The sequence below is a fragment of the Bidens hawaiensis genome, unplaced genomic scaffold, assembly GCF_021521415.1.
Source record: "Bidens hawaiensis isolate Kalapana, Puna unplaced genomic scaffold, B.hawaiensis_p1.1 tig00017563_1, whole genome shotgun sequence".
In the NCBI taxonomy this organism is placed as follows: Eukaryota; Viridiplantae; Streptophyta; class Magnoliopsida; order Asterales; family Asteraceae; genus Bidens; species Bidens hawaiensis.
This window is the reverse complement of record NW_027492653.1, coordinates 76223-91418: the sequence shown is the minus strand read 5'-3', so window position 1 is coordinate 91418 and position 15196 is coordinate 76223. Positions and strand designations below refer to the sequence as shown.

Genomic DNA, 15196 nt, shown 5'->3' with positions numbered 1-15196 from the left:
AAATTGTGGGAAGGGTTTAGGTTTATGAATGTTTAATACCCATGTGTGTGTATATATATGTGAATGATGTAAGTAATATGGAAAGTTAGCTTAACGCCCAAGAAAAAATAAACAAAAGATTAACCGACTAAGTAAATGATACATTAACCTTAACACAAACAAAACTATATCACTGAATATATTTTATTTTAAATTTTAGTTGTAAAATGAATATTAAAAAAACTTTTTTTTTTGGTTGAAAAGTTTAATTTGCGAAGTTATTACTCGAACTCTAAATATACATATTTTTTTAAGAGTATAGCCGATTCTAAAACGAATAAAAAAAAAGTTTTGCACAAAAAAGTATTTTGCAAAGAAAGTTGAGGGGTGGTGGAGGCGGCCCCTCAACCTATACTAGATCCGCACTTGCTCCAGTCACACCAATTTTTTTCTTGATTTAGTCTATTATATGCAATCCATGTATTCGACTTATATATAGTGTAGATTATATTTCAATGGGACTTTTTTTTTCTATTTGCATGTTATAATTTGAACAAATGTTGTTAAAACATGACCGAGTCGGTTGGAATGGGAACCAGGCCTCAACTGGTTTAGTTGTATATTTTTGAACTTATATAAATTTATAAAAAAATGTTCATCAAATAAAGTTGTTATATTGTTAGCTGGCTAATTTTCTTTAAACGAAGTTGGTAATCCGTAATTTGCAGTTTTGTCGATTAAGGATGGGTAAATATGAAATTAAAATTATGGTTTGGACAAATAGGTAGTTAACAAGTTAGAGCATTCTCATCCGATCCCCTAAAATTTTGTGAGAGGAGTTTGTAAATTATAAGTAGAGTTTTGAGTGGTTGTGAGTGTAAATTATAGGGTGAAGAGAGAGAAAGTATTAATTTTTTGTAAATTTTGGTAAATATAGTTATTTTTTGTAAATTATAGAGTGGAGAGAGAAAACTTAATGATTAAAGTACAAAAAAACATTATTTAATTAAACATGGATTGTTGAGAATGATCTTAGTGATGAAAAATTTAAGGGTAAATGTAGTGTTTTTTAATGTAATTATAGAGATAGGAATAGGGGATCGGTTGAGAATGATCTTAGTGATGAAAATTTTAAGGGTAAAACGGTCACTATATAATCAATTGCTAATACAATAAATTAATATGGTAAATTTGCAATTTTTGTAATTAAGAATGAGTAAGAGCATTCCAAACCCGTTCTCTACCCTATATCCATATATATAATATAATTACACAAAAAAACATTGTATTTTCTTTCTCATACTTAATTAAATAATAATTTTTATTCCTTTATCATCATATTTTCTTTCTCTTTCACTCACAATTACTTTATAAAAATATTAAAAAATTATACATCATCTATAGTAAAACCTCAAATTTAAATTTCTTATATAAATTTTCTCTCCTCTACTCACAATCACTCATAATCATGCCATATAATTTGCAAATCCCCCTCACATAATTTTAGGGAAAATTTTAGGAAACGGATTGAGAATGTTCTAAATATGCAACTAAAATTACGAATCGGATAAATATGCATTTAACATAAATATGCATTTAACATGTTAGGATGGGTAAATATGCCATTAAAATTATTTGGATTAGGTAAAGTGTTAGCTTTGTTTTCATAATGGGTGGTTCTTCCATGACACAAAATCTATCATTTAACAAATAACACACATGCAAGGAAATTAAACACTAAGACAAATCAAGTTGCTCAGTTATCTTCATTAACACAAAACACAAAACACCAAAATCAAGAAACTTATGGTTCACAATATTTCCTTTATCTTTCACAAGACTAAAATTCAAATTACTACTTCAAGGGTCCATCCATATCAATGATCCCACCATTCACCCGGACTCGCTGGGGTCAGGTGAACCATTGTTCACAACATCTTCATCCTCAATAGGAGTCCCATTGTCCCTAGCCACCAGGCTCGGGCTCCTGCTGTGCCCGTTTTCCTCAGCAGGACTCCTGTTATCTGGGCTGCGAACATCATCTTCTACAGGGCTCCTCCTTGGAGATGGTGACGGGCTACGTTTCCTCCCTTTAGGTGACTCTGGTGAAGCCCGGTTCCTTCTCGGGCTTCTTGACCTTCTTTCTGCACGTTCAACGCTACGTTCTCGTTTTGCAGGTGACCTCGATCGGCTAAAAAGTTAAACAAAAGTTACACATAAAAGATAAAATGAATCCTGTATATAAAGCTTAAAGTTAAGGAAAACTAACCTGCGGCTCCGGCTCCTGCTTACACTACGACTCTGATTTCTTCCACGCCGAGGTGGTGGGGACGGGGTGCGAGAGTAGCTCCTTCCACGCCTGCTTACAGTTTTCAGTAAAATAAATTATTCATTTAATAAAACGAACATTATTAAATAAAATAACTTACTTTACTTTCTTGGGACTGTTCTGGCAATTCCTTTCTATATGACCCTGTTCTCCACAACGATAGCACTTATTTTTCCAATCGCCAGCTTTGCAGTCCCGGGCCCAATGACCATCAAGTCCACAGTTGAAGCACCGACCTGATCCTGGTGGAGGACCTCTGCCAAGAAACTCACGAGAACCGCCATAGCCGCCACCATGGCCATGGCCACCGCCACCACCGCTCCCTCGAGGAAGCTATTGCATGTTAAAGAATGTATAAATGTCATGATATTATCGGATATGTTTTTGTTATCGAGACATAAGAATATTCAGATATCATTACCCCTTTTGCAAACTCCACCACAATACGACTTCCATCGACATCACGGCCATTCAAGCTATATCTTGCATCATCAGCATCTCTAGGGTCTTTGAATTCCTATAAAACATATATATACCAAGAAAGAAAACAGCCGTGAAATCTATCAAGAGTACAAAAAAAAATATTTTCTCTAGAGCTACAGAAGTACATACCACAAAGGCAAAGTCACGCTTCATGTCCACGTCACGAATTCTGCGTTAAAGGGGTGGCAGAAACATAAGGCCATCAAGACATTAAGCAGCAAAGGGCGGAAACTTCGCCCCTCAAAGATCAACTAAACACCACTTTCAGATTGAAGCCATTTTCCATCAAAAAAACACGCAAAACATTTATAGAAAAAATCGCCAAAGTCTCCTACACAATCTGCGTGGATAACGACTCTTTCCACCAAAAGGCAACCTCTCACCATTTACCTTCAGAAATATCATCAGGTTAAGTTTCCTATTATCTATAAAAACAGAGTTTGTTATCAAAATTATGCCAATTATGGCAATGGTTTAGCTTCCTACCCACACCTTCTAGTAGAATATCGCTACCTAGGTCTAACTACTCGAACCTGAATATATGAACACGAAGCTAACTTTTAACAACACGAAACGATAATAATCCCATGAGGCGGCAACGAAGCATAAACATGAGAGACAACTTCATTTAACTGTACTAGCAAGACTAATATCACAAAAATACCTTAAACAACTGGAGTTGAACAGTTAACTTTCTTACCTTCCGTATCTGCTAAAGATGTCTTCCAAATCGCGTGATCTTGTACGTGAAGACAAGTGTCCAACATAAAGGCGGGTAGTTGCATGGCGATCATTATAGCGCGGCATATTCCCTAAAACAACGCAGTCTTTAAAAAGTAATAACCAAAAAAACATCACTTAAAAGCAAGCAAATGAAAAACCACCTTGCATCCTTATGATACAAGTATCTCACATAATAGACAATTCACAGTGCATATAAACACACCTATGATGACTTCGGTTCACACTCTTCGATGAAAAATTAGACACAACAACGCGTCTTCTAATCACATCATATAGCAAGCAAATAAGCATACGATCCATGTAACAAATTATATGTATGCACTGCGCATATACCATTCATGAACCAAACTGAAACAAAAACTGACGATTTGGTTTTATTTTCTTACTTCAAACTTCCATTATTTATAACTAGCAAAAATATTTAGGGGGTGTTAGGGTGAGCTTTTTAAAATTGCTTATTTGCTGTCTGAAAAGCAAAAGCAGTTTGGAAAAGCTTCATTTTGAAGCTTTTCAACCAGTGGCGGAGCCACATGTTGGCCACCGGGTTCTGCCGAACACGGTCTTTTACGATTTTATACATAACCTATAGTATTGAATTAATGAGTTAATCCATGCTTGTTCAGTGAGCGAACCCCAGTGTCATTTTAAAATTAAAAAAATTTCAAACCCACAAATTATGAAAATTTTAGATTTTAAAAATAAAAAAATCGAACCCACGGATTATGAAAATTTTAGAAAAGATTTTTTAGATATAAATATTTTTTTATAAAATAAACTATACAAATTACTAACCCGATAAAAGAGAACTTTTGTTATGATAATGATACTGCATTTTACTTATCTTACCAAATGACCAAACTAAACCCACCCATAAGATAAATTTCCTGGCTCCGCCACTGTTTTCAACACACATCAATTCATGCTTACCAAACAGCCCCTTTGATCCAAATTCATTATTTTTTAACAAGCACAAAAATTTCGAAGCCAAACAGCAAAACCAAAATAACCACAACAAACCCAACTCAAAAACAAAAAACCGAACAGTTTTCAAAAACTAAAAAACCAACCTTTCGGGTTTTGGCTCGGTTTGAGCCAATAACCGAACCGTAAACATAACTCGATAAAGCCAAATGATTCCTAACTATACATAGCTCATCAATAACAACTCTACACTACTCAAATGTTAAGGATCCACTAAAATAACCACAAATTAAACTTAATAATAACGCATTAATTCAATCTAACAATAACCACATCGTGAACAATCTAATCCTTTAACATAATCAACACGGAACGTATTGATTAAATCAATAGCTACAAAAACAACACCGAAAAACCCTAACGGATCCAGATCCGTACTCAGCGAAGCAAAATACCTAAATTAAATATTCAGATCTAAAATTAAACTGACAGAGAAGTATATAAACATGAAGAATTAGATGCACGAACACATAGAGGTAGGTTAGGTTACCTGATGAAGTCGAGTCGTACAAACCCTAGATTTGATTCGTTGCTTGGTAGTCAGTTGACTTACCTTTTGTTTATATAGTGGTTCAAGATCCGGATTTCGGTATCCGTGGGCCGTGGATCGGTTATTACCCGAATCCGGTTTATTTTAATTTTAATTAATGCAATTTATTATTAATATTATTATTTGGTATCGGATATTATGAGGCATAATTGGCTTAAAGCCTGAACAGATAAATATGCTGATTAGTGAGGGATAAAGGTAGATATGACATTCTCTTATCTTTAGGCGGGTCGTTATGGGCGTTCAAGGGGGCTCTAATGGGACGGTTTTGGGAGGTAACACCGCTGAGGGGCAGCTTTGAATGGGTGCTCAAGAGAGGGGGGAGGGGGCTCAGGAATACCAGCGCTAATACGTGGTTTTTGTGGCCCGTCCTTCTATTCCAACGGTATTTTGATTGTTTCAAAATTAAAAATAATAATTAATTAATTAATTAGCCTATTTTACTCGAGCAACTTTCTATAAATTCGCAAACAAACACCGTCATTTTACTCAAACAAGTCTCTCTAACCTAGTGAGTGGTGAGTGATAATCAAATCTTCACACGTTCAAGACCAAGCTCGCGGACTCACCGCTCACGGTCCACTCATGCATAGGCAAATTGGTGTACACGCGAGTGTTGGTCGGCATGGTGTTGGGTCCCCTGATGCTCACGGTTATAACGCACACCCTTATGGCATATACTTGTCATAGCAGTTACATTAAAGTTTCATTCGACTTATACTTGCTATATATTTATTTGGGTATATACGTAAAATCATGGTTTTAAGTTTGTATAGCAGGGTGTTTCATAGTATTAGATTAAAAAAATAAATATTTTTATTGTGCTATATATTATATTATCTTTTGAACTTTATGAGATGCATGAGAGCAAGGTTCTAAAAGAATTTTGTTTTAAGTTAATTACATATAGATTTTTACAAAAGAATGATTTATAAGGTTTTTAAATCGGTCTGACTAATGAGGCGATAAGACATCTAGTTTAATGATTTATAACATTGCACGGGAGACTTACAAGTGTAAAAACTACTACATGGTCTAATTTGACACAATGATATTAGACAAAAATGACTTCACGAACACAAGTCTCGAATTCTATTGACAAATCAAGCCAGGTGGTGATGACCTTTCGCCAAGCTAACCGAAATCAAACAATCTACGGCCTGGTCAGGTGTAGCTCAAACTACAGTCAAAAGTTGGCCAAACAAGGTTTCAAGTCTAGAACAAGACCCAGAACCAAACCTAGTCAAATTCTAACCTTGCTACCTGTTTCAGTTTAGCTTGTTTACACCTCATCAACATTAACCTCACATCACAAATTAAAAATCATTGTTCAAATTTGGCAACTTCGTCAAATTTTTCAAGTTTTTGAAAACCTAGCTCAGACTACGGTTTAGACTTCGCTAAACAAAGTTTCAACTCTAGAACCAGACCTAGAAGGCTAGACCCAAACATCACAAATAACCACTAAGCATTTACCCCGGATAACAAAATAAAATGATTGTTCACCTTTTACAAGCCTAATTAACTTAACGCATATAACATTTGGAAACTTATATCTTTTTGACCTTTGTTTATACCGATCCTGCTTGTTTCAAAGTTTGACAATAGTTTTTCAGCCATGCGGAAGCAGATCCAAGGATCCGAAACTCCCCAGTGAGTAAATCTCGAGCCAGTTGCATCCTTTGTGTGCTTTTCTCAGAACTGTAGTGAGTTAGAGACTGTAAAACAGTTGTAGCAACAAAAATTACCAATTAAGCATGCAACAAAACAGGTGCAGTTTAAACTGGTCACCGATACCAATAATTTAATCGCCCATTAACATGAACACAAAAACTATATGAACTAATACTCGAAACAATGTCATGTCAACTGCAACTCTTATAGGCAGATGAAGTAACAAACATTTGGATTAAAAGCTATGGGATTAATTTACCTCAAGAGCTGCATTATAGTTTTGAATCATGTGACTGACTCTCGAATGCAATAACCGATGCGCTTCCACTTCTCTATCCCTGTTCTTCAAAGGAATTCTAGCCAAACGGCCATCATTTTGTGTTGCTTCCGTCGCCAATTCTTGCAACTCTGAAGAGCACACAAGCATTTCCATATTTTTATAATTTGTTTGAAATAATATCTTCTGATATTGGGTTGATATTTGACTAACAGTATATCAAATTATCAATATCAGCAGATATAATGAAAATAGAACAGAATAAAGTAGCATATGAATCAAACTAACAAAATAACAATTGGGAAAAATAAATTCAGCAATGCACATAATTATTATTTAATTTTCAAAATCATAATTTTTAACAAATATACATATCTGAGACCTTGGGGAGAAGTGCAAGATAGAACACGAGCAAGTGCACGAAGTGACTGTGGGATTCCCCTCCCTTTGCCACTTGAAGACTTCACTTCCCTGTATGATAACAAGGACCAAATTGTAAATATGTCACTAGCATACAATATAATCTATAATATCATCAAATGAATTTTACATGAACAGAGACCTACATAACCATGAATCCATTTTCTTGTGAGCTTAAATCATTAACATCTTTCAGAGACGGTGTTGTGTGTCTATGCAAAAGATTCAACTTCAATGCATGCAGGTGGTCATGCTGACGTGCATTGACCTCAACTTTGACCTGATCATATTTGTTGTGAGGAATTACAAATCCAAAGTCCAACAAAAGTCTAGCATTCGAAAACTTCCCGTATCTTATAAGAACCTCATCACCAGGAGCATAACTTTCATCAGCAATAACCTGTAGAATGCACATTCATTAGTGATTTAAGGATATTAAAGACATCGTTTTGAAAAGATCACCTCTGAGACTTGCTTGAAGTCATCACTCAAGACATCTGTTTCTGAACATGCATCATGGTTAAAGAAATCTGCAAACGGAATCTAAAAAAGTGTTTATTCACTGAAGAGTTTCTACAGAAATGGAACTTTTGAAAGAGATTATAAACAGTTATAAAATGTTAAAGAGAGATCACATTAGGATACCATTGAAACACCCCTTGTGCTGATCCAAGCTCGAGATTCAACTGAAACATATACAAGAAGTATCAAAAACAGTATGCATGCATGTATGCTTAAATTAGGATACCATGAATATATTGTGCATGATAAGGGAATATAATAAGATATTATACCCAGATTATATGCATGCTTAAATTTGTGCAATGTGACACCTTCAAAGTATTCAGGAAATTGGTCAAGAACCTGCATTAAAGTAATAAGAGTATTAACACCAACTGTTTAGTTCTTAAGCGTCTAGCGATTGGTTAATATAAGAAAGATCTCAATGAATAATTAGCGAGCTCTATAACGGACATACATGTTTTATGGAGGAGAAGTCTTTTTCAATTTGAGCTTTATGCTTCAATGTTTCATAATATAAAGAACTTATCTTTATCATTTCCAATTCCTCGTCACTCCAAAATATCTATCTCATAATAAATAACAAACAAGAACGACAAAAAATAAAAGTGTAACATGGTTATGAAGTGTGACTAAACCAAAAGGAAAGAGGAAAATACCGTGCTATGCATATCCGTAAGGCGTGGCAAAGAGCTTATGTAAGGGGCCCATTCAGAAGCCTGCAGTAGGAAATAGAAAATAAACAAGGAACCGCTTTCGTCAGACGCGTAATAGCATGCTATTTATAAATAAAAAACATGTAATAATAAAAGGACAATCACAAACAATAAGTAGTGTAAAGTACATTACACACAAGATCATATTACCTGACCAAGACTTTGATGCAGTAAGATGACCAAAGCAAGCTTTGCAACATTGCTGACTTCGTCCCCCAACAAAGAACTTATCGAAGGATGTAGATTATCTGGGGCCAATTGCTACACAAAAATTTTAAAAAAAAATAAAAAAATAACAGACAATATAGTATTGGGATGTTAAAAAAATCAAAAATTTCCATTAAAGCATACCACACTGTATGGAACCTTCAACACACAATCACCAGCTTGAATCGGTTTACAGGCAAACAACGACCTGAATTTATGACATAGATTTGGAAAATCGGGAACTTTCGGACCAAATATTGTGGCATGGTCAATTAGGATTGTGCAGAAAACCAAACTAACTGACCCATAACCAAATTAACCGATGAAACCAAACCGATATAACTGAACCATAGAAAAAACCGGTGCGCCGGTTTAATGATTTTCTGAAAACCGACAATAGAGGGTTGTCATAGTTAACAAGGTTGTCATACCCGCCAAAGCCAAACCAAACTGAACGAATTATATGTATTTTTTTAATGCTATGTAATATCTTACTACTCTAATAAAAGGCTACTTCATTGTGCCACTTGTCAAACTCTCATCACTCCTCACTTTTTAGCCCATATTCAATAAATAGTTTTTATTTCGGGTTAACCCGTCAACCCGCCCAAATAATAGTTTCTGGATCCTCTTATTATTCTGTATATTTCTTTTCATAACACACACCCAATCAAAATAACAACCCCTAATCTTACTATTTTAATAAAAGGCCACTTCATTGTGCCACTTGTCAAACTCTCATCACTCATCATTTTTTTCTAACCCATCTTACTACTTTAAGAAAAGACTACTTCATTGTGCCACTTGTCAAACTCTCGTCACTCCTCACTTTTTTTAACCCATATTCAATAAATGGTTTTTATTTCGGGTCAACCGCCCAAATAATAGTTTCCGGATCCTTTTATTATTTTGTCCATTTCTTTTCATAACACACACCCAACCCAAATAACAAACCCTAATCTTATCTTACTACTATAATAAAAGGCTACTTCATTGTGCCACTTGTCAAGCTCTCATCACTCATCATTTTTTTAACCCATCTTATCTTACTACTCTAATAAAAGGGCCAAAAGGCTACTTAATTGTGTCACTTGTCAAGCTCTCATCTTATCTTTAAGTCATATCAATATATGAATTCAATATTTTTATTAAATGTAAATCATAACCGATTCATTCATTAGCTGATGATCTCAAATGACATCATATTAATTAATTATAAGGTATGATATTTTATGTGCATGGATATTTTTTTGTTGGTTTCATGGATATAGTATCATTTATTAGGGTTGGAATGCACTTGAAGAACCTTATTTGTCACACAGAATAGTTATAAGCAGGCCTATTTGTTACCTTATCAAGAGTTACAAACAGACATGGACTAAGGATTTTGATTTTTGATAAACAGTGTATACCAACCAATACAATCACAAATGTAGTATACAATGAAGGTTTTACTTATTTGCAACATATTTGTGTAATCTTAGTTATGTAATTTCTGTTATTTTAATGAAAATTGTAAGTTTATTAACATTATATGATCATTTTTGTTGATTGTATTTCACTTAATGGTTAAAGTTTAAAATTTTCATCAATTAACCGTGTATACACGGGCCTCAAACTAGTACTATATATAAATATGTGTAATAACAATATATTCCATGATCAAAAAACTTCAAGCCCAAATAATGCCCAAATATATTATTTTTAGCTATTCTTAGTTAGACCCGAGTTCAGTAGTCCACGGTTAACGAACCCGCTATAACCAAAACCGCCATAACCGGTCATGGTTATGGCTATCCATAAACCGACATCTCGATTATGGTTCAGGGCCAACACCGACCCATGCACACCCCTATCGTCAATTACCTGCCATAACTTGACTTCCCAACGGAGAGCACGGACGAAATTTCCACCCCAAACTTTCGCTTTAACCACGTCAAGAAACCGGCACACTCCTCGTCTACAGTCTGGAGTACCTGAATTAAGTTAACTCATTGAGTCATTTTATCGAACAGTTGGTGTGCATTGGATGAGTTTAACTGCGAACCTGATGTGGATAAGATGCACTGGAGGAGTTGCACCTGATGCGAAGGCAGCACCGGCTTGGCGCCAAAAGTGGCCGTTGAATTCGAACACTAACTAGAGTTAGCATTGGAGCCAGGATATGAAGCAAAAACCCTGACCCGGGTTGCGTTTGCGGGTTAATTGTGTAGTCAGGATTTTGTGACTTGCGATCGGGTGGTTATGAGCGTGCCATCAACTGATGGGGGAACCACCCGATCGGTTATTTGATAAACAAAAGTAAAGAAATTTATTTTTCAAAGTTTAAATTCTCGTTTTATTTTTCAGGCTTCAACTTGTAGGCTTCTAAAGTTATTAGCATTGAAATAATGTTGTTGAACGCTTTGAACGTTCTATTATTCGATAAAGACGTTAAACGTTCTATTATGAGTTAACTAGGTTTATCTAGATATTTAAAAAAAATAAAAGATGTGATTGGTTGTTAGTGGATGTGGACTTCATCCAGGCCCGGCTAATGGGCCAGCTAAGTCAGGCATTGCCTTGGGCCTCCAAGATTACTAGGCCTCCAAAATGTTCAGCATATGTATACTATGTTTTAAAATGGGCCAAAGTAAGGCCCAATTCCTTTTATTATGATTTATTTACTTACGCCTGATAGGAAATTTAAAAAAGAAAAAATGAAAGGACTAAGTAAGGACGACGGACAAAAATCAGAAGCTAGGGTAGATTACATGCCGCAAGAAATTGAAGCGACCGGTAGATTACAAGTTCCAAGTGTCCAACATTCTAGTTTGCATCAAATAAAGCAAGAAAAGTAAACTTCATATAAATATATTTATATAGAAAAAAAATATTTTTAATTTTTTTTTAACTCCGCCAACTATAAACTTAATAGTTTGTTATTGCCGGTCCCAAGCCCTGGTAAAAGAGGAGGGTTTATATCAAATTGTTTTTGAAAAATGCCTCGATATTTTAGTTCACTTTAGGTCTTCAAAAACGTTGAGACAGCCTTGACTCCATCTTTTGAGTCCTTTTTGCGCTAATAGGTTAGCAGGAAAGCAGTAAAGACGGGTTGCGGCCCCACTATTTTGACCCTCGTGGTGTGGCAAGTGTTAACATGTCTATATGACATGTTTGACGCTCCACTTGTTACTCCACAATGAACCGTCTTTATATTCTCGAAGTAAATGTTTAAGCTACTCGTGTCTTGATTCTCATAATAATGAGTTAAGGACCAATGCAATATTGCATAAAATCTATAAATCTTTTAACCCAAAGTTTATAGTTTATAATTTACGAATCATAACATACACAAACGCAGGTAACATCGATTATCATATAGATATTTAAACAAAATGCGTTACGATAGCTCGACCCAAACTATCCCACTCAAAACACATATCATCATTTACCAAAACGACTCGTTTTTTTCCCAAGGGATCTAAAACAACTCGTTAACCAATCGACTATTATTTACCACCTCAAATATTACGACTTTCTCTTGTTTTGTACAAATAATTTAACCGTCACAAAAACAAATTACAGAACACAAATGCATCAGTATATCATCATCAGTGTAGTATTCTGTAACCGGAATCAACTCGACGGCCAAACGCTAACCTTTTCCTTCTCAACCTTACAATATATCGCAGTAGCCGCGGCCACAAAATACACCTGAATAAATATTATCGATGGCGAATGGTATTTGATCACACTCTCTCCAGTAGCCAACTCCACCAGCACCAATGCTGCCAACCCGAGTGCCGCAACACGCCCATTCATCCTCTCCGAATACGGGCTGAACCCGAAATCCACCTTCAGCCCACCTGAAGTCGGCTCCTTCAACGGCACTGGCGGGAGGAACAAGTTTCCCCCGCCCGAAGATTTCTTCCCTGTCTTCTTGCTCTTTCGGGCATCGGCTTTCTTCCCTGTCCCACTCCGGTAACGAAACCGAACCTGCGAGTAAGGGAAAGCAATAACCGAACTGTTAACCAAAAATCAAAAACGAACTAATCAAAAATCATTTATCGCGTTTTTTGTCCTTGGCTAGCCAAAATTAACCGAACCGAATCATTCATGTTTTCAAATATTTTTAGCTTTTATACTTCTGTTTCATGTATTCATGTTATACCATCATTTCATGTATTTCTATCAGGGATGAACAAATGGTAACGGATAGCTTTCCCGTTTTACCATCATTTCATGTATTTCTATTAGGGATGAACAAATGGTAACGGATAGCATTACCAAACCGGGTACTTTCGGTATCAATTTGGTACCAGTATCTTACTCATTTTTTGTCTTCGATATCAGTACAGCACCGTGCATTTTTGATGATTTTCGATACGCATTTTTGACAATTTTCGGTATTGATATTTTCGATACTGGTACCCAGCAATCCCTAATTTCTACCTTAATTTTATGCATTTATAATTTTATATCCCCATTTCTACCTTCAGGTATTTGTAAACAGAAATATTAGCCCAAGTTTGATTTTGACTGGTAACCAAATGAACCGAAAACCGATAAACTAACTAATTAACCAAAAACCGATTCGGTTAAGGCTAATAACCAAACCGAATAGTGCACACCCCTACCTGCGAAAGACGGTCATCGAAGCTCCCAGGCTCGGATGGTTCAGTCGTAGGCTCGGACGTTGGTTCGGAGGACTCCTCAGGGGTGGTGAAGCAGAGGATTTGGGGCGGTGGCGCGTGACGTTTAAGCTGGGAAAGAGAGAGTGGTGATGAGAATAGAGGGTTCGAGGTGGCCATTGCTGATTGTTTATGCGTGGTTGCTTTTGGTGTGGATAAGTCTTGTTTATTTATTCTTCTTGTTTTTTGTTTTTAAATTTTTCTTTTTTACATATACAAAAATTTAAAAACTCGATTTGGGCTTGTCTACAATAGTATTGTGGACTTATTTAGGCCCGTATTACAACATTTGTCAGAAGGTGGTAGTTTGAATTTTGAAGCATGACTATATGAGGTGCACACAATACGCGGTGTATCTTACCCGGAACTTGTTTGTATTTGTATCTTACCTGTGAGTGCGACTTGGTATTGAATTTCTCTTTGGAATTTTACTTGAAACCGGAAATACTCGGTCAAAACCCGACCCGACCCTATCCGGAAAACCGGGTCAAAACTTGGTCAAATACACTATTATACCCGAAATTGGTTTCCCGAAATAATAACCATCTAATGATTTATTAAAGAAAATCTTTTGAGAATGAGGCGTAGTGTCGGAGTTTATGTCTGCGTGTACATGATTAAATAATAAAATAAATAAATATTTAACAAGCTATAAGCAATTAAATGAAACAAATAAGGTCACATAAAAGCACGTATAGGGTTCTAAGCATGCTAGTAGGCAATTTCTAATGACCTATCTTATAGTATTTGGCTTTGATACCAATCTGCCATATCCCAACCTAAGGTGAAAATGTCGGGGCGTGAACTCGCGGTTCACAGTTCACAAAACACTAAAATAACAATATTAATGACAACATATAAATTATTTTATTAAATTCAAAATCAAGTACACATCGTCTCAACAAGCAAAAAAATCCAAAAGAAAACGTACAAACTTATCTTTTTATAAATTACCTAAAACCAAAACTAAGTTCTTCATACTTCAATTCACTTCATGTAACACCCTGTAATATGCGTAAAAATAGAATAAGTTTGTCAACATAAAGTTGAGCAAGTAATAATCAGTTGATAATAAATATAATATATGAGAAAAATTGCAAATAAATATCATGAGTGTCAACAATTAAATGATAAGCAAACAATTGGTGTCGTTTGACCATGCCTCACGAACACGGGCTATGGCTACTAAGACGGCGTAAAATAATTAAGTACAAAACGGTGTCGGTTGGTCATGATTAAATGAACACAATCGATGGCTACTAAGACGGCGTATAATCATACTTTAATGTGATTATGATGGGCCTCTCCGAATGCGATAAATAAACAATTGAGCATGTAAGCAAGTAGCATATAAACATTTAATTGATCAACCATACAATATTTAAGATTTGCAATTGACATAATATGCTATATGAAAATATGACAAGGCACGCATAAGGTCCCCAAAATGTTTAAAACAGTAAAAGATGGGGAGTGATTACTCACCTTGTTATTTAGGTGAGATAAACGATAAAATAATAACAAACGAAGAAATTAACGTGTTGACTGACCCAACACAAAAAGACCTGAAAATTTTAGATATCAAACTAGAGTCAAAACCGAGAATAACTCCACTGGAATCACAGCAAACAAATAAATAGA

At 35.5% G+C, this 15196-nt stretch overlaps 3 protein-coding genes across 3 annotated transcripts; all 3 read right to left on the bottom strand.

Moving 5' to 3' along the window:
• Positions 1 to 1692: 1692 nt before the first annotated feature.
• Positions 1693 to 5052, bottom strand: LOC143554128 (serine/arginine-rich splicing factor RS2Z33-like). The gene is made up of 7 exons (XM_077043981.1): positions 5007 to 5052; positions 3492 to 3603; positions 2921 to 2960; positions 2730 to 2825; positions 2409 to 2641; positions 2249 to 2338; positions 1693 to 2170 (listed from the first exon to the last, which is right to left on the bottom strand). Exons 2-7 carry the CDS (start codon positions 3596 to 3598, stop codon positions 1873 to 1875), a joined length of 864 nt encoding a protein of 287 aa, XP_076900096.1. The 5' UTR covers positions 3599 to 3603; positions 5007 to 5052; the 3' UTR covers positions 1693 to 1872.
• Positions 5053 to 6582: 1530 nt separating this feature from the next.
• Positions 6583 to 11034, bottom strand: LOC143554148 (fructose-bisphosphate aldolase-lysine N-methyltransferase, chloroplastic-like). The gene is made up of 13 exons (XM_077043995.1): positions 10930 to 11034; positions 10749 to 10858; positions 9027 to 9090; positions 8826 to 8936; positions 8619 to 8678; positions 8417 to 8524; positions 8232 to 8301; positions 8083 to 8123; positions 7900 to 7980; positions 7584 to 7837; positions 7400 to 7488; positions 7000 to 7148; positions 6583 to 6784 (listed from the first exon to the last, which is right to left on the bottom strand). Exons 1-13 carry the CDS (start codon positions 11032 to 11034, stop codon positions 6638 to 6640), a joined length of 1389 nt encoding a protein of 462 aa, XP_076900110.1. The 3' UTR covers positions 6583 to 6637.
• Positions 11035 to 12500: 1466 nt separating this feature from the next.
• LOC143554145 (uncharacterized) lies at positions 12501 to 13676 on the bottom strand. Its single transcript, XM_077043994.1, has 2 exons — positions 13502 to 13676; positions 12501 to 12860 (listed from the first exon to the last, which is right to left on the bottom strand). Exons 1-2 carry the CDS (start codon positions 13673 to 13675, stop codon positions 12501 to 12503), a joined length of 534 nt encoding a protein of 177 aa, XP_076900109.1. The 5' UTR covers position 13676.
• Positions 13677 to 15196: the final 1520 nt, after the last annotated feature.